Source organism: Toxotes jaculatrix, chromosome 13 (assembly GCF_017976425.1).
Source record: "Toxotes jaculatrix isolate fToxJac2 chromosome 13, fToxJac2.pri, whole genome shotgun sequence".
Lineage (NCBI taxonomy): Eukaryota > Metazoa > Chordata > Actinopteri > Toxotidae > Toxotes > Toxotes jaculatrix.
In genome coordinates, this window is record NC_054406.1 from 12,590,091 (window position 1) to 12,609,079 (window position 18,989).

General features: G+C 43.7%; 3 protein-coding genes across 5 annotated transcripts; 1 reads left to right on the plus strand and 2 right to left on the minus strand.

The window, feature by feature from the left end:
* Positions 1–239: 239 nt before the first annotated feature.
* smarcc1b (SWI/SNF related, matrix associated, actin dependent regulator of chromatin, subfamily c, member 1b) lies at positions 240–8,324 on the minus strand. 2 transcript variants are annotated; one of them, XM_041052840.1, is made up of 28 exons: positions 8,085–8,324; positions 7,611–7,730; positions 7,227–7,312; positions 7,018–7,099; positions 6,839–6,931; positions 6,591–6,660; positions 6,416–6,485; positions 6,249–6,324; positions 5,910–6,035; positions 5,602–5,684; positions 5,406–5,512; positions 5,220–5,279; positions 5,026–5,054; positions 4,777–4,892; positions 4,585–4,656; positions 4,383–4,496; positions 3,934–4,087; positions 3,700–3,810; positions 3,452–3,511; positions 3,017–3,275; positions 2,834–2,905; positions 2,686–2,732; positions 2,478–2,586; positions 2,250–2,392; positions 1,242–1,376; positions 956–1,088; positions 654–758; positions 240–562 (listed from the first exon to the last, which is right to left on the minus strand). In XM_041052840.1, the coding sequence occupies exons 1-28, from the start codon at positions 8,259–8,261 to the stop codon at positions 495–497; spliced, it is 2,877 nt and encodes a 958-aa protein (XP_040908774.1). In that variant the 5' UTR covers positions 8,262–8,324; the 3' UTR covers positions 240–494. The 2 variants fall into 2 exon arrangements, with proteins under 2 accessions (XP_040908774.1, XP_040908775.1); XM_041052841.1 differs by having other exon boundaries at positions 241–562; positions 654–740.
* aste1b (asteroid homolog 1b) lies at positions 8,116–13,115 on the plus strand. Of its 2 annotated transcripts, none has more exons than XM_041052842.1 (7): positions 8,116–8,234; positions 8,947–9,197; positions 9,706–9,972; positions 10,103–11,163; positions 11,310–11,541; positions 11,648–11,840; positions 12,126–13,115. In XM_041052842.1, the coding sequence occupies exons 2-7, from the start codon at positions 8,960–8,962 to the stop codon at positions 12,436–12,438; spliced, it is 2,304 nt and encodes a 767-aa protein (XP_040908776.1). In that variant the 5' UTR covers positions 8,116–8,234; positions 8,947–8,959; the 3' UTR covers positions 12,439–13,115. The 2 variants fall into 2 exon arrangements, with proteins under 2 accessions (XP_040908776.1, XP_040908777.1); XM_041052843.1 differs by lacking the exon at positions 8,116–8,234 and adding an exon at positions 8,471–8,573.
* Positions 13,116–13,159: 44 nt separating this feature from the next.
* Positions 13,160–18,696, minus strand: klhl7 (kelch-like family member 7). The gene is made up of 12 exons (XM_041052844.1): positions 18,264–18,696; positions 18,010–18,112; positions 17,526–17,619; positions 17,208–17,332; positions 16,708–16,883; positions 16,328–16,502; positions 15,786–15,928; positions 15,292–15,532; positions 14,927–15,128; positions 14,446–14,543; positions 14,103–14,286; positions 13,160–13,903 (listed from the first exon to the last, which is right to left on the minus strand). The coding sequence occupies exons 1-12, from the start codon at positions 18,390–18,392 to the stop codon at positions 13,738–13,740; spliced, it is 1,836 nt and encodes a 611-aa protein (XP_040908778.1). The 5' UTR covers positions 18,393–18,696; the 3' UTR covers positions 13,160–13,737.
* Positions 18,697–18,989: the final 293 nt, after the last annotated feature.

Below are 18,989 nucleotides of genomic sequence, written 5' to 3' on the forward strand. Positions count from 1 at the left end.
AGATGACATTTCTGTGTCACTGTTTTTCTAAAGGACAGTTTGAGTTAGATCAGGCTGATCTGAATACAACATTCAGTTACAGTTACACCTCTTTGTAGGTGAAGATATTTAATCGTTTAATGACTGCCATGACTTCCACAACTCCTGCCCTCCATTTCTTCTTGGAACATCATGTGATGGGGTCAGATTTCAACACTTACATTATCACACACACACCTACAAGGAACCAGTTGGACTGGGACAGACAATAAGAGAAAAGTTTCATATAAAACAGCTTTATTGAGTTGAGTTCAATCTGCAGATTTCTCAACTCTGCCATCAGAGAACAAATATTTCAATATTTATAAACTTGTGACAACTGAGGAGTTACAGACTTCAATTTTAAGCAGTTGTTCCTGAACATTTACGCCAGTGTTACATTTCTATGAGCGTGTTATACTGGTTGAAAAAAGGACTGGTGTGTGTGTGCGCGGGTGTCTTGTTTTCTGGTTATTTCAGCTGTGGGTGGAGGCTGGAGGACCGGGCTGAGCTGGTGCAATCCCATCAGGCTGTGAGGACGGGTCTGAGGAAGAAGTTAATGTCATCACGCCCATAGAATCACACCAAAGTAGTAACAGCATCAGAAACATATGACAACAGTAAAGAATACTCACACATGCCATTGGGAGCTCCAGGGAGTCGGGGGGCCATCGGCTGGGTATTGCCTCCGCTGGGCATCATCCGATTGGGCATGGGCTGGCCTGAAGAAGGAGGGGGGACTAAAGTGTTGAGAGCAGGATCGCACAACAATTTAACACATGAGAAATGAAGGGCTGAGTGAGACCAGATGTATTTTACTGTGTGAAAATGTGTCTGCAGTTTTGTTGTGTCCTAAAAGGGTTAACCAGAATTGTGGGTGTGTCATTTCTTAAAAGGTGGTGATTTTCAGTGTGTGCATGTGTTTGTGTGGCCTGACCTGAATGCTGCATTGTGTATCCTGGCTGCCCCTGCTGCTCCCTCTGCTGGCGGACCTTCATCTCTGCCTGTTTTAGCTGCTCCGTGTGGAAAGTCTGTCTCTCTGATAAAAGCTGCTGCCGCTGTTGCTCCAGCTGCAGATGTAAAAAGAGACATTTTTCTTTTCAGGATTTTCAGCTCAGAGGGACATTGATGAGCAAAAACATCAGAAAGGGGCTTAGATCATAAAGTGATGCCACGTTTCATCGTCTTAGTTTTTGCCTGTTGCAGATATTATATTCACTCACAGCCTCTTTCTCGCGGTCCATGATGGTCTCCAGCTCCTCAAAGTGTCTCAGCTTGATTTCCAGCTTCTTCATCTGAGTCTCAACCAGCAGAGCCACCAGGGACTTGATCTTCCTCTCTTCTACTGCCGCCAAGTGCTGCGAACATGGGAAGAAAAAGACGAGGACAGTTAGGAGAGGATGAATTTAGAAGGCAAAGGAAACTTAAATGAGCAAGGGACTGGGTGGCAAGTGCTCGTGAAACTGGTAAGAAAGAAGGAAATGAAAAAAAGGAGCAGAGTTAAGATAAAGAAGAAAAACACTGAGGAAGGACAGAAATGATACGAGGTGAGAGGAGGGTAGAATAAATTGGGTGTGTCAGAGCGTGGCAGGGAGAGAGGAGAGAGAAAATAAATGAACAGACTGACTTGAAAAAAAAAACAAAAAACAAATCCATCATCTGCTAATAAGGGGTTGGACAATAATCGATCTAACCATACATCTCTGCAGAAAACATTTTAAGTAATCACAGTGTTGCAGGTTTATGTTATTGATAGAACTATGTTTAATCACAGTAGCTCACCAGCTAACCGGCTGCTGTCTGTAGCTTGATATTAAACATACAGACATGAGGGTGGTATCATTCCTCTCAACTCACACTCGGCAAGCAAAATAAAGAAAAACTACTAAAGGAACATAATTGTATATCTGAATTATCTCTCTTCTGTTGCAACATATAACATTTTTCCTTTTTTGTTTTTACGGCTGGGAACTGAACATGAACCACTGATGAATCTGCCCTTAAAATTACATGATCTCAGTCTGCAATCCATCAGAAATACTGTAAATCCTGCATATATTTCATGTCAATTACATGTGCAAAGCCAGGTCCTGAAGTGTTCTCCAAGATGGTGCCTGTTTTGGTTGCTAGGAGACCATTGACACAATTGGGGAAAAAAAATTGCCTCTATTTAAAATGACAACCATTGCTCCTGTGATTGGTCAGTTCTGAGGTGGAAGGGTGGGCTTTACCTTGGCCTTTGTGGCAGCTGAGGCCAGAGCTGCTGCTGCTGCCGTGGCAACGCTGCCCTCCACAAGCTCCAGCTCCATCCCTCTCCTCCCCTCGTCCCCGTCTCCCTCTCGCCGCCCTGCGCTCTCATCGTCATCCCCCCTTCCTGTATTACAGGGTGATTTTCATTAATATAGCCCATCATACATGCATGCAGTACACATAGATACATACTGTACATATTCACAAACCATCTCTGTCCTCTGCAAGTATATTTTCCGCATTTTCCCTTTTGACTCGATCTCCCTCCACTTTTGCCCCAGTGGATTCCACCTTGAGCCCATCCCCCCTTCCAGGGACCTGAAACAGATCCAATTAAACACATACATGCAGCCTTAAGCTATGAAACTCACCAGCAGATACAATAAAACTCTCTCCAAGCTCTTACTGTTGCATTACCTGATGGGAGGCAGAGTTTGTCTCCATTTTTTCCACATCCATTGATTCTAAAAGGACAGGGGAAGACAAATGAAAAGATGCTTTAGAGACTGTTGGCAGAAGAAGATTCAACTCAGTGGGATTAAGTGTATATGTATTTAAATCTTACCTGTTTTTTCGGGCTGGTTGGATGTTTCAGAGACCTTATCCAAGGAGTCCTCCTGCACTTGGGAAAACTCCTCTGAAGACAAAGATGTAGAATCAGAACACACATACAATGTACTATCTCAGAACTATACCACAACCTAGACCTCACACAAATTATCACTCCTTTCTCTCTCTCTCCGCTCACCCAGCGCGGCCTTAGCTGCAGCCGATGCCACCCGCGGGTCCACCACGGATGCAAGGAAGGCCACGGTGCTCATTACGGGGTTCTCCGATTGGCTGAAAGGCACGGGCTGGTACGCCAGGGGACCCAGAGAGGCAGAGGAGTCTTCTAGATAAGGGTCTTCTATCGGCAGTCGGAGGAAGTGGAGAATACACTCATCCTGTGTTCTGGAGCCAACATGCTCAGACACTTTATTCCAGTCGTCTCTGTAAACCTCTAAGGCCTGAGAGAGACACGTAAAGAAGAAAGACAGAGGAACAGGGAAGGCTGAGAACACGTTTGCAAAACTTCAGGGCCTACATAAAAGATTCCCATAAATCGAAAATTAACGTTTTCCCTTTTAGGGGAAGTCAAGTGTAAGATTTATGATAAAAAAAACAAAAACACAAGTGACTGTACCTCTAACAGCAAGAGTGTCTCTTGCTCTGTCCATTCCCTTCCTGCACTCGCTCCTTTAGTCTAAGACAGGTGGGATAAGCATAATTTATTAATAACAATAATACTTCCTTAAGAAATTTCAGAAAATGGGAATTTATAATATATAAAAATGGAAAAAACAAATCTATTCTACCAGACAGTACAAGAATGTGAAAGAAATGCAAGCTAAAATGTCATTTCCAGTATTCTTGTACTGAATTGTGTGAGACCTTAGGGTGTTTCTTGGCGTAGATGTCGGTGCGCAGACCGAAGTTCTGGCAGTCTGAAGGCTTCTCTCTGCTTTTTTCTGGGAAATACAACATGTGCTGCGAGGCGGACACCTGCAACAGCGAGAGCGAGCACCAGAGTTCATCCGAAGGCATTTCATATCCATCTGTGTCAAGCTCTTGTCATGTGCTATGCACGCAGAGTATGTGTATGTACACAGTATATGTGTGTGTTACCTGCAGGGGTTTGTGTTGTAGGGGGGCTAGCCCGGACGGAGTGTCAGCCAGTACGTTGAAATGAGGGGTGGGTGGGGGTCCCATGGGCAGGGGTCTGCTCTCTGCATCCACTTGGTAGTTAATCAAACCCCACTGCTCCAAAAAGGCATGAACCCTGGACACATGGATCATTTTCTCTTTCTATTCATTTTACTATACTGCAGCTGGAAAACTGCCTCCACAGAAAACAAAATATAAATACAATGACAAATCCTCAGCTGTCACGTTGTAATTAAAAATAAAAGCTGCCTTTAAACTGCAGGCTCATTAATTACAACACATACTGTATGCTCCTTCCCATCCTAAACAGATTTAATCTGTTAACACATTTACATAGCTGAACGCCCACATGCTACACCTAATTTAGCAGATGCAGCAGACGTAGCAAACACCCACACTCTGAGTTATACCTCATGACAGCACAGACGTCTCCTGTGAGGTTGCGCCTGCAGGACGTTGAACTGAGGTATTCCTGGGGGTTGAGCCGGTATGTGTCGATCATGAAGTTGCGGTATGCCAGGTAACTGCAATGTAGAGGGATGATCATAGTGTCGGTGGGCCATTCTCCATCATCTAAGTTATTGGTGATGTCTGAATGTCAGCAGTACTCACATTTCTGGAGATTTGGACTTGTTCTTTCCATTAAAGAATTCAGGCAATGCACGTTTCTCTATCAAGTGAGTGCTGGAAGACATGGATGGAAAAGTTTTTTGGGTTAGGCTGTAATCTAATGTTATACGTGTTTGTGAAAGATTAGAGTACATACCATTGTCAGTAAAAGGGTATCTGTATGTGTTTGTTTACCTGTTGTAATTGAACCAAGAGGTGTAGCTTGGTATTATAATGTGATGGGTTTGTTCTGTGATGTTGTCCTCTCCCTCTGATAAGCGCGGCATCTCGCCTCTTCCCTCTTCATCCTCCTGTAGACACACACACACACACACCGTAAATTCAACACTTTTACTTTGCTGACACAAAAAGTACTAAATCAGTACAGACTCCCCAAAGCCTCCCGCGATTAGAAACAATAATGGACAAAAATTATGTATTTACCCTTCCAGGAAAATCATCCTCCTGTTCATCTGGAAGAAAAACAGTGAAGGGATGATTAAAAAAAAATCAAGGGGCATCCACACAAACAAGAGATCAAGTGCGTAATAAAATTGTTTTGAAAATGTTTTACACTGAGAACATTTAAACATTCTAGGTTCCTTTGGAAACATTTACCATAACACATGCAAGCTTACCCAGGTCAGCCATGGTGCCTCCTTTGACAGGAGTATTCTCACTGTCTTTCTTCAGGTTGACTGCACAGACAGGGTGCAAATTTAAAAACAACTTAGAGAAGACATGCAATGTATCTGAACACCTTTATGAGAAACATCACTCATACAAAAAATGTTTATTGCGTTATGGTCGCTGTCTTGTTTTACCATTCTTGGGTAGTATGACCTCCTCCATGTTAGGAACAGGGGTTGGATCCTCCATGTCTTTGGTCAGGTCCTCTTCTGGCTCTTCTTCTTGTTGCCCACGCCTTCTTCTATACACACAAAACAATAGGTTCTGAAACCTTGCACCGAAATGCCAAAAGTACACTTTCCTGTTTGGATGAAACAGTTGTTTTTTTACCCCTTCTTTCCTTTCTTCCTGCCTTCAGAGGATGGAGGCGAGGGGGACCGTCTTCTCTTTTTGGTTGGGGTGGACTTTTGGTCCTAAAAGTGAGGATAGAGTGTAGATGGAGAAAAAGAATAAATAAATAAACAAGAATGTAAGTGGATCAAGAACCTTCACATTTGGAAGGAAATTACAGTATCAATGATCACACTTGCTTTCTGTAGTTGAATGAATTATCCAGTATTTCACTGAGTATTATTAACAGAGAATATTATCCTTTCACAAGCGCCCTAGACCTCCTGTGCCTGCAGCTTCACACAAACCTGGTCATCTCGGAGGTGAATACGCTGGCGGAGGATTACTGGTACGCTCCTCTCATCCACACAATAGTCTTCCTCGTTCATCCATTCATTGAAAGCATCTGTGTCCAGAACCCAACCAGCATGGACCTGGAACCCCCACATAAATATTAAAGAAGGAATTCAGGTGTAGAGTAGCGTGTGCTGGTGTATCTTATCCTCATCTGTCATTCTCTCTCTAACTGTGAGCAGAATCAAAGTGCTAAGGAGCAAACAGCCCCCAAACTGGCTGGTGAGCAAAAAAGTTTTTGAACATTGCTTTCAGTGTGGTGTGGAGTTGTAAGCATATGTATGCATGCTCACCCTCCAGGGTCTCTCTGGAGGTGGTGGCTCTTCAACCTCTCCTTCAACATCACTTGAGGACAGCCAGCTGTCATAACTGTTAAAAAAATAGACAAGACACATAATGGGTAAGTATTCTGCTCATGTGTGGACACCTATGTGTATGAATGTGTGTGCTTGTGCATTACCTGTCAGGATGCATGCCCCAGTGTACCAAGACATGCTTGTCTTTTCGCATGACAGGACGCATCCATTCATCTAAAAATAGATGTGTGGGAAAAAAATGTATAAAATTTAAATTAGCCCTAGGCATTTACAACGATACCTAATTCACATAATGTGCATGCACAAACTTTAACTGACCTTCTTCTGTAGAAGCAGGTGAAGGGTAGATGTGGTGACTGGCGAGTGTTCGGTCCTCAGTGAGTGTACCCTGTGCAAGGACAAACTATGACCCAGTAGCACTAAGAAGGAACTACATCACCAGAGCTACACTAGTTTTAATTGGCCAGATCAGCCTTAATATACTTTTAATCTGTAATTCTAGCATAAATTTTCCCTCTTTATTGGGTCTACCAGCTTATCCCTGAATCTCTTCTGCAGCACTTTACCTGGTGCTTGGTGATGATACCGGTCAGTCTGCTTGCCAACTCCTGATCGAGCGTGGGGTCCAGATATACCACAGGCTGTGACATACAGTTGTTCTGCACACACATAAAACAGGGGTCTGAGTTCATCAGTGGTGTGTCTTTGGTGGGCTAGTGTCTGAGTAAATGTGTGTATTTGTCACCTGGATCAGTGCCCCTTCAATTGTACCAAACATCTCCACATTCCTCTCAGTTCTTGATGGATTCTGCAAGTCAAACCTTCGCCTGTGAAGGTAGGGAGAGGGACAAAGTGATATTATGGACAGAGTAAGAAGGAATCAAACAAAAGCAGAGTGGGTTTGTGAGGGATACCACTGTGAAATGACGATGGCACACGAGGCTCGATACCCACCAGCCTTGCTCAGCCTTGAACTTGTAGGCAGTGCCAAGAATGTGGCAGAGTCCACCCCCTGGTCGTAAATCCAGGAAGCACTGTGCCTATACAGAAAAGATAATGATTTTTCTTTTGTTTTGCATGATTTTTTACCCATTGAATCAGATTTTAAGATGTCATCTTGTCATCTTATCCTTCCTCCCTTGTAATGAGTACCATGGAAATAAACCTTCCGCAATCTTAACTGTCAAGACTGAGGAACTCAAGACTAAAACACTAGAGCAACATACATCATGAAAGCTGAACACTCTGGAGCCTGCGAACAACTAAAGGACGTGGTGCTATGATCTACAATTCTAGAGTAAAGTGTAACAAAGTGACAGACGTGAGAGACACACTTACAGGCAGTTTGGTGAGAGCGGGACTGGTAGCTTGTCGGCCAAAGGCATCCTCCTGAAACTGGAGCAGCTGTAAGGTGACCGCAGCCAGGGCCTGGCACGATGGAGCATCCACCAACACATACTGACAGACACAAACACACACGCATTTTGAAAGGGATTTGAAAAGGGAGGCTTTTTGATCGCCGCGCTTTACACGAATATCAACAGATATAATCTATAGCGTTAACGCTGTCTTCCTGCATTTACTGCCAGTCACACCAATTTAGCAGCTGTTTGGGCTGATGAACCTCTAGAACTTGCAATTCACCCTTTGCATGTTTATTTCAAATAGGCGCAATATTATTGAGCTGCATCACACAAATGTTGCTGGTCAGAGAAAAGGTAACGTTATCCAACACGAGACGTTTGTTTACAACGTGAGCCCGCTAGCAGGGGGCGGCTAGCTTGCTAGCTAACGTTTCCCATAGCTAACTACCTTTTTGTAGTGCTTCCCGATCCACTGTCGCACCACCTCCAGCTGGGCTAAAGTATCCGGACTCTCCCAGAACCTCGCGGAAGGACTGCTGTCTTTTTTCCGATGCGCAGCCGACACGGAGCTGGTCTGGCTCGTCCCGGGAATCCCGAGGTTCGTTCCTCCGGACATTGTGGCCATAATAAAACGAGATTAATTTCTAACGAGAGAACAAAACTGGCTAGCGGTCTCGCTAGCTGTTGCGTTCTCGCTTTCTCTCGCGAGATGCAGTGCTATTGTCGCAATCGGGTATATGCATTTTAAATTCTGTTTTTCTTCTTTAAGTATTATTTAATTTTAGTTGTGTGTTTTTTAAAAATTCAGTAGCATATGTATAAAATGTTTTATGCACAACATAATGCATTCATTTGTTGCAAGCTAGCAATTTTACTTCCTACATTACAAGGAAGTAACTGCGCAAGACATGTGAGCAACTCAAATAAGGTTACACTGGTTAGTATGAAGCAGCTCATATATTTTAATGCTCTAATTCAGAACTGCTTATCGAAAATTTATTTCAAAAAGTACTTATCGGTTGCCTAGAGTTTATATGAATTGCTTTGTGGCAGTGTGTCCGTTGTGTCATAATTTCCTAAGAGACGCAGTGTCTTTTTGGAAAAACAAACTCCTGTCCAGCTGAGGCGGAGAGTTAGTTATAACTGGCATTTCTTTTCCGTCGCACTCTATAATTGGGTATCTGCAAAACCACAGACCCACACACCCTCAGTCTAACCAGACAGGAACAACTAGTCTGCGAGGCACTGAAACACAAGCTCCCGTGTAAGTAACAAGAACTAATTTATCTTATCGTTCCCTGCTTTCCTAGGCCCTGCGATCCCATGGGTGTCCAGGGTCTGACTACCTATGTGGAGGGGAACAGACATTTCCTCCAAGATGTGAAGTTCAGGGACAGTCGCCTGGTTATTGACGGCTGCAGCCTGTATTTCCGTCTTTACTTTAACCTCGGTTTGGACCAGCAGCATGGAGGGGACTATGATGCTTTTGCTCGTCTGCTCATCCAGTTCCTCGCTGCGTTGGCAGCCTGCAACATCCAACCGTATGTGGTACTGGATGGAGGTAAGGTTGTTGTAGAATGACAGCCCAATCAAAGCCCTTCATCTTAGGAAACAAAACTTCTTAGACTGAGACTCACTTCAAAGTGTTTTTTTAATATACAAGATCCTGATTTATATCTCCCCTCAAGTCTTACAGAGCATATTTAAAAAAAAATACTGTATGTTTTATTAGCTTGTTTTTCTCTCTAATAACACAGATTTCTGACTACAACAATTATTATGTAGGTAGAAGTGATCAATAAGTCCTATTAGGCTTTTTTCACCCCTTTGCTACAAAAATAATTTCTTAATGTAATTTGTGTAATTGTAACTTCTGCAAATAAACAGAACTAAAACTAAACCACAAAAAACCAAAAACATTTTCTTAACATTAAGCTTTTCCCCCCTTTTTTTAGTTAGTTAATTTTAACTTGTTTAGTTGTTAACTTGAACATGCACCATGTCCAAGTTTGTCTGCAGTTGTAACACACCTACAAATGTATAATTTCTGTCCTTTTTATGATTATAAGGGATGGACCCTAGCGACAAGAAGTTTCCCACTCTGCGGCAGCGCCTGCAGTCCAAGATAAGGGAGTCAGACAATATTGCTCATGGCCGTAATGGCTCTGTTCTCCCCATCCTCACAAGGGATGTCTTCGTTCAGGTCCTCATCCAGAGAAAAGTCCCACTGGTCCAATGTCCAGCTGAGGCTGACTGGGAGATTGCATGTTTGGCTCACCAGTGGAACTGCCCAGTTCTGACCAATGACAGTGACTTTTATATCTTTGACCTGCCAGGTGAGGGTAGTGCCACGGTTCTTTTGACTGTATCCAAATAGCCCATTGTTATGAATAGGTTGGATTTTAGTTATCTTGATTTTGTAGTTGTTACATATTGTTTTTGTCTTCTGTGACTCATCTTTCTTAGGTGGATACCTGCCATTCAGTTATTTCCAGTGGACCAACCTAAACGGTAAAGCCTCTCAGCGCTACATCTCGGCTCGGTGCTACACCACTAACAGCCTCTGTCGCTGGTTTGGGGGCATGAACAGGGAGTTGCTACCCTTGTGTGCCGTCCTGACCGGTAATGATTATGGTGCTCCAAAAGACGCTGAAACCCTCCTTGCTCTGTTAGATGTGAACGCTTTAGGGAGAGGTGGTGGTAGGGGTAAAGGTCGAGCACCCAGCTCTCGCATCGAGGGCCTCCTCGTCTGGCTGTCCTCTTTTTCGAGCCCGGCGGAAGCCCTGGAGGAGGTGAGCAGGCTAATGGGGGAGGACGTTGGTAGGGGCAAGAGAGGACAGAGAAGTGGGCTCAGTTCACAGCTGTGGGCTGGTATGCAGGAGTACCACATCACCCCTCAAAGCTCTCTGGCCCGCTGGTTCTCTGGAGGTAAAGCAGGTCCAGGAGGGTGGAGCTCTGGGCTTGCACAATTACCAGACTGCCTTTCACGGGCTGCAGAACAGGGGCAGCTGGCTCCTTTGGTGCTGGATGTTCTGGTGATGCGTAGGGTCCTGCTCATCCCACAGGTGGAGAACAGCAAACTACCCAGCAGCCACTGTAGTGCAAGAACTATACGTCAGGCTATATATGGGATATTACAGCAGAGAGGCCAGGATAATGTGCCTCAGGGTAGGGTTGGCAGTGTGCAGCTGTTGAAGGGACGTGGAGGTGCTGTCCAAGCACAAGATATGAGGGTACAAGAAAACATCAGCCAGGGTATGAGAGGTGGGAGAGGGCGAGGGGGAAGAGGACGGGGAGGTGGTCACAGCGGTGGAGGTAGGGGTCAGGGCATCATTTTACCTGCACAGCAGGATGTAAATGTAGGATTTAGTGTTGAACAAGCAGCTGGTGGAGCTACAATGAAGGCTCAGGGCGCCAGTGCCCCCATTTGTGTGGAGGAGTACGACCGTCTGGACCTGAATTTGAAGAAAATACAAGTGGAGACACATCCACCCAGAGCCCCTATATGTCTGGATATACTTGACCAGGTAATCATGACATTAAAAATGTTTTCTCTTATATTAACCATAGTTTTTATTTTTTCTGTTAGGGTTTATACATAAAAAAAAAAAAAAAAGAAATTCTCCTCATGATATGGTTATATTTTCCAGTGTTGTCCCTTGATTTAATACAGGCTCCTGTGGCGGTCCGTCTTGGTGTCCTGTTAGAAGTTTTAGGGGTGAAGGAGTCTGCCCTAGCTGCTGTTCCTCTCCACCTGAGGCTCGCTGTAGCAGTGTCAGGCTTCTGGCTGCGAGAGGTCACACCAACACCCTCACAGCCCCAGCTCCAGGCTTTGGTGCTGGGAATGGTTTATGGAGAACTGTCCTGGAACAACCAGCCTGGAGCTGCTCATCACCAATCTGCTGGTATCTGTCATTTTATTCCACAAGGTTACAAAGACTAAAATGTACCTCAACGACAAGACAAGCAGTGATCTGCCTCTAATGATCTAAAACCTGTGCATTATCCTAGTCCCACAGCTAAACTGGGCTGCAGAGCGCACTGTGTTGGCAGGGCTGGACCGACAACGCACAAGACCAGGAGAGAGACGGGGCTTGGATGTTGGAGCAGCTCACAGTTTCAGCCAGTGGCAGGCCTGTCTCTGGAGTGCACTATGTCTCAATCACCTGTTGCTGCTGCCGCTGCCTGAACCCCGCTTGTCATGGTAGGACACAAGGACATAAAACAGATAGCACACTACTGTGCATTTACTGCATTTTCCACTTACTTAAGAGAATTAGAATTAACATAGAGAGGTCTTATTTCATCGTTTTTTTTGTCAGTTTTGTCTATAAAATTATAAAATGTTAGAAAGTAGTGATAAATGTCCAAAAATCTAACAGTCCAAAATACATTCAGTTTCCTACTGAATAACTACAGATACCACCAGGCGAAAAACTGTTTTCTTATAATTTGGTGGTCTCCTTTTCCCTCACTGTGTGTGTCTCAGGTTATTCAGCGGTACCTTGGTACACGGCCTCCTCGGGTATCTAAAAGGGGGCCGATCTGCTGAATCCCTCCTGGCTGGGGGCTCCTTGTCTACACAACTCTACTTCTCCCTTCTGGATGCTGTGAGGAAGTGCAGCTCCAAAGCTCATCCCTCCTCTTCAGCAGAAGGGAGGGGGAAGAGAGGCAGAGGCCGCGGAAGGAGAGGGAGAAGGAGAGGCGGAAGAGGAGCGCGGGGAGGGGGGCTGGGGACCGAGGAGGTGAACAACAAGTTCGCTCTCCTGATGAGCGAGGAAGAGTCTGATGATGATTGGTGAGGAGGCAGAGAAAAATGAACAGATCGATATAAAACACTTGCTAGGGGCCAAACGAGGGAGGACATTCCAGTGGTTTATAAATCATGCTCAGGGAATGTTACAGTCATTTTCAAGTAAAGAATAACACGTCTTCATGTTTACCATTGTGCTTCAACCTTTATAACTGATTTGCACTAATTTAACCTCCCTCAGTGACGTCTGCCTTCTTTTTATGTTCAAACTTCTGCTGCCATCTCAAATCATGCAATGTCAAGACATATGTTATCAGAACGTCGAGTATTTTTTCCAAAGCACACTCTTGCCGCATTATTATCAGATGTATGAGAGCTTTTATCAAAGTAATGTCACTGTAATTCATGCAATTGTTTCCAAACTGACAGTTTTAGTCACTTATGTCAACGCAAGATTTTAAGTTAACATAGAGAGGTCTTATTTCATCATTGTTGACTAGAAGGTTGTATGGCAGCTAATGTTAAAGAGCAACATATGGAATTTGATGTCTTTTTAATCACAGATGCCTTAATACTTATGAATGTAGTGATCTTTAGTTGTTTATTTGTCTTTCTATATAAAAAAAAGATAACTCAAACTCAGATGCATGTTTTTTAAATTATCACATTAAACTAGTGTTTACTTGTAACCATATACAGCTGAGAATAAAGCAGTTATTCCTTCTTTGTAAAGTCAGTTTTAAGTTACAATGCATTACAGAAGCACTATCATTAAATATATATATATACACACACACGCACACAACACAACACAACCAAGACCCATCGATTCATAAATGCAGTATATCTACACTCTCAAACAGTACGTAACTCACAAGCTAAAAAAACAAAATTACAAACGTCTTTAAAATGTGAAGAACTTAAATTCTCAATTCTCTGACTGTATTCATCAGTTGTCTCCTTTTTTGGTAAACCAATCTGTGTATCCAACCTGAGACAAACCTCTCTCATTAAAAGTCTCCTTGTCCCCTAAAACATAAATTTGTGGATACTGTCCAACCGGAACTTTAACATTAGGTCCTGCATTTCAGGTACAGATAAAAGTTAAAGATAAATTTGGCCACTCGACATAGTTAACATAACTACCTACATATACACGTGAATATGCATATTCACACTTGCATGAGCTGTCTAGACTTGGGTGACTCTTCCTGAAGAGCCAGGTCTGGTTTACATGAGGCATCATGTAAACCATCTCCTCCATATTCTATTGGAGGCCTCCATGCAGTGGCAGCCACAACTGTCATCAAACGTCACAACTTAATACACACAAAAACCTCCTCTCGTCCTATGAGGATGATGAGGTTGAAGAAGATGGAGGGGTGGCGGACGCAGTGTGTGACTGAGAGTCTATGAGGTCCATGTCTTCGTCTTCGTTGACTCCACATGTGTCGACCACGCAGATCAGGCAGCTGGTGACGGGAAACGCTCGCACCTTGCTGCAAGTCACCCACCTGAACACAGAAGAAAGCTGATTTAGAGTCAGCATGAGACCAAAATAAGTATCAAAACCTTCAGTAATGAAACAAGCCATTATGTATTCTTATAGATTCCCAGTATGCCTTTCACACCACTGCCTACATATTGGTGACAACGTCTATTCATGGTGATAGAGTTTGTTTTATTTTAGTAATATTTAGTGCATACGCCAACCTGTCGGTGTCAGTGTGGTACTCCAGGACGTGTCCCAGCCGCCCCACACCTTGGAACCCTGCCAGCACATAGATAACGTCGCCGACTGCTGCACACTTAACCGTCACACCTCGCCACGGCATTGGCGAGGCAGCACGCCACTCATTACTGGCAATGTCGTAGTACTCCACAGAGTCCAGTCCACCTACGAAAGACAGACACATACACAAAAACAGTATCATACAGATGCCACTAGCACACTGTTGCTAGTACTATGTGCTACAGCTCCTATGTTCAATAGTATTATTACAGTACTACCCATTCCTCAACACTGTAGCGGTTATAATAATACCAGTTGTATTACCTAGTCCCCCCTGCCCTCCAACAGCATAGATCCTGTTGTTGACCACCACCAGCCCGTGGTTCTTCCTGGCCTCTCTCATCCCACACAGCTCCCTCCATCTGAGGACAGGAAGAGGGAGACAGAGACAGACATTAGGACAAGTCTGGGAAAAGGTAAAATCAGAATCACAGATGCAGTACAACACACATCATCACGTTAAACCCTTTATGTGTAAGCAGATCAATATTGCCAGATAATAACACCTATTTCAGCTTGGTACTTAAATGAAAACCTTTCAAAACTCACTGGTTATGTTAAAAAACTTTATTGCCAATCTGAAATACAGGTTTATACACACATTGGTGTAAATAATACGACCAGTACATATCCATAATGCAACAGTCTTTTCCCTCTTATTCATTTTCATGAAATGTTAAAAAAAATGTCTCAGGACTGTGAGCATGCTTGTGTGCATCATTCTTTGTGTGTTTGTGGGACTCACTGTTGTGTGTTGGGGTCATAGACCTCACAGTTGTTGAGGACCCTGCCAGACACATTGTTGCCCACCGTTCCTCCACAGACGTAGATGAGCCCGTTAGCCTCCACTGAGCCGTGGCTGCAGCGGGCCATCAGCATGCTGGTTTTCACCTGCCACGACTCTGTCCTTGTGTCGTAACATTCGAAAAGGTCAGACGCTGAGCTACCTGTAGACACACGCGTACAGTACACGACACTGTGATTAGATGTTTACAGAAGTCTTCTTTACTAAACCAAAAAGACATTAAAGTCAGTATCAAAATATAAACCATACCAAACTCCCCACATTCCCAGGTAGCAAGTCACTCTCTCCCACCTCCCTGTGCTCACCCACTTCTGACCCCCCAGATGTGTAGATCTTGCCCTGGGCAGCGCAGGCAGCCAGACTGTCACGTGGTGTGGGTGGACCCAGCTTGGAATACCAGCTGTCCTTCAGGACGTTGTAGCAGTCCATGCGCTTGATGGGGAAGAGCTGTGACCCGCCCAGGATGTAGACCACATTGTCCCAGAAGACAGCTGTGGCGTCCCTGCGCTTCTCGAAGGGGCAGCGGATGTCTGTCCAGCTGGAGTCCTGCATGGAGAGCCAGACTGACACTTGACCGCTGGCTACTATAATTAAAACAGACTTAATTTTACAAAAATATCCTACAATGTTTGTGTGTTATCTAATTCAAAAATTGTGGAAAATTGAACTTAAAAACTTTAGCTTGTTTACTATATTGTAACACTGAACAAGAGTCTGACCAATATAGTGTGCAAAAAGAATAAATTAACAAGGTAAAAGAAATGACAAAATAAAATCTGTCGCATGTGAAAACTGGTACCTTGGGGTTGAAGTAGCGGCACGATTGTGGCTGGGAGCCTCCAAACAGAGCGATGCGGTAGTCGTGCTTCTTCCGTCTCGGTCGGCTGCTCTCTCCCAGGTCCTCGCGGTCCTCCAGGGACAGCAGGTGGTAGCGCATCCCACCTGGGACAAAAACACAAGCTGTTTTACTATTTTTGTTTTGTGAGCATGTGGGGGGCTGCATTCATGTTAACCAAGCAGGCCTAAGCACTGATATAATTCTAACATGAGCTCACTCTGATGAATACGAATTATCTACATTGTGAGATAATTTAGTTAATATTGATATAAATACAGATCTTAATTCAGGTTTGGGGATTTGGGTGTGTTAACACCAGAGTTTCGGTGGTGGTGGCTCATCTGCAAGAGCCCTGCTCAAACTCTGAATTTTACCATAGATAATAATGGGTATTTAACCTTTTTCCTACTATAATAGAGAATGAGATAGATAGTTTACCTAAGATCCAGAGTAATAGAACTCTGACATGAACCTTAACATGAATAAACTACACTCCTACTCACTGATGACCATCTTCAGGCACTGTGGGTTGTCCTGGATGAGGGGCTCCGCCTGCACTGTCTTAGACAGGAAGGTCTTAGAGACCAAAGGGAAGCGAACACACCCCAGCACCTCCACCATGTACTGCTGTCTGTTACACACGTCGTACTTCAGCCAGCGCACTGCTGCGTCATAAATCTATGAAAACAAATGCATCAACAAAACATGTGTCAACATCTGTTACAGCATATATTCTTTTCAGCTACAATTCAGCTTTGTCCTATATATATATATGTATGTACTTCTCTTCTGCTCAGGTATAATGGTGATTCCGGTAGATTTCTACAAAATTACAGTGCAAAAGAAATTTAACCATATAGTCAAAGAATGTCTTCCTCTGTACCTGGGCCTCAGCACGGACAGTGAGTTTGTCCTGATGCAGTAGATATGTGAGCTGTGTAACGTCCAGTTGCAGGAACTCATCCAATTTGTAGACTTCAGTGAAGTGCAGCTGGAAGAAGTCCTCCGCTGCTGCTTTCAGCTCTGGACAGTCCATACAGTCTGCAAGGGCTGAAATACCTGCAGGAGAACAAGACAAGGATCAGTGTTCTACTCTAATGAGTTACATGATAGGAAGACCTAACACCAAAATGTTATACTGAAGATGTAATTTAAATATTTAAATCATAAATATTTGAATACATAAATAACCAATAAAATGCTCTTACCTAGCCATTAAATGTACACAGGCACATGAACCTGTTTAATTCACTCATCTGTTATGTATTTGCTCGAGGTCCACTTGTTATTTAATAACTAATGTTAGTGATTGCAAATTGTAGGATGAAAACAAGTGAGATAAAATTTAACCTGGGTAAACTGTGCCTGTGTTTCTGTTCTTACCCAGGCAGTTTGTTGCATCAATCTGTCCTTTGAGGAACTCCACACACATCTTCTTCACAGGCTCAATTTGGTACTGGTTGGCTGCATCCAGCAAGGATTGGACATTACTGCTGTTCACTGAAATTCTGGCACACACGTGAATGTGGTAAACACATTTGGCATAAAAAAGTGATATGTCTCTTGATACGAACCCAATCTTGGAAGCATCAGGCCACAGTTGTTAATATAACTTTTAATCTGTAATTCTCATAATTAATTAATGTATTATTATTGTTTTGATTAATTTCCTATGCTCAACTTTAGGCCAAACATTCTTACCGAGCTGTGTAAATAAATTCAATCAAGAGCTCAATGATCTCGGGCTCAGCGCTCCTGAGCTCCACCTCATGGGACATCGACTCCATCATTCTAGCTGGAAGAAAAAGAGAGGAAGACTTCATAGAAAACATCCAACAATATATGTGGCAGCGTGAAATATTTTTCCTGCTATGGTTGGCAAGAGCTTGGAAAGCACTGCATAATTACTAAGGGGTAATCATGAAGGTCATAAAATGTATTAGTTAAAATGGTCATGATGTTTACAAATACATTTTCCACGGTTATAATTTTTTAAAAAAGTTTTTCCCTTTTGTTGTAAATCAGCCTTTGGTCTAGAACATACTAATTTATTTTCATTCAAACAAAACTGATTATTTCTGAGTATTTACCCAATATGTGTGTGGCTTCTGGGAATATGATATATTTTTTGATATCACAGTGTCCCTGTGAGTGGAAATGTCCATGTGTGTGTGTGCACACTTACTAGTGAACATGAGGCTGAAGAAGTGGCTTGCAGCTGCCAGCACAACTCTGTGGGCAGGGAAGTGTTTCCCCTGAACCACCAGGGTCACATCACAGAGGGTGCCCTGAACAAAACACAGACAAACACATTTATCAAGTGTCAATACAGGGTGGGCCGTACGTTTTCAAAGCTGTGTGGAGACACATACATACAGCACACGAAAGGTCCTTTTACAGACGCACACGCTTGTTTTGTGTCCTCTCACATACACACACCTGTTTCCTCAGGTTGTTCATGACTCCCATGATGCTGGACAGCTGTCTGTACTCCTCTTTGCAGGCAGACTTCCTCTCGCTCTTCTTCTTGGAGCCGGACGCCTTCTCTGGAGAGGTTATCCCCGTCATGTCGGCCTGATTAACGCTGTCCGGTCAGTTCGGTTAAAGTGCGACACTCTGAGCAAAACACAGACAGCAACGTGCAGCTGCGGTCTCTTTGTTGACAGTTGGCTTCCTTGTCCTCAGAGCAGCTTGTTGTGTTTCTTTAAAAATTAAAACCCCGTCAGTTTGACGGCAGCTTCGCCTTAAAAGCTAATAGAGAGAATATCATAAAGATGGACTTGATGTCATGTGTTGAAAAAGCAACAACACCAGTTGGCGTTGCGTATTTTTGAAGGTAAAACTAAAATCTTTGCACTGGGTTGTGGCTCTTTTCTTCTTCTACGGTTTGTTTCTGGTTGGATAAACTCGCGTTCGCCCTCTAGCGACAGACGTGACAAACACAACGCATTGACACGCAGGAACGCGCCGCAGATTTACTCTGAAACACAGTTTGTAGATCTGTGATACACACAAAAACAGTTTAGTAATATGCATCCCCTGGAATATCAGATTTATTTACATTAACAGTAAGTATAAGTATAGATACAGCTAATGTCGACAGCCGCACGCTTGTTTGCCTCATGCACCTGGGTGCACCTGTCGATCAGTTACCCTCATACTACC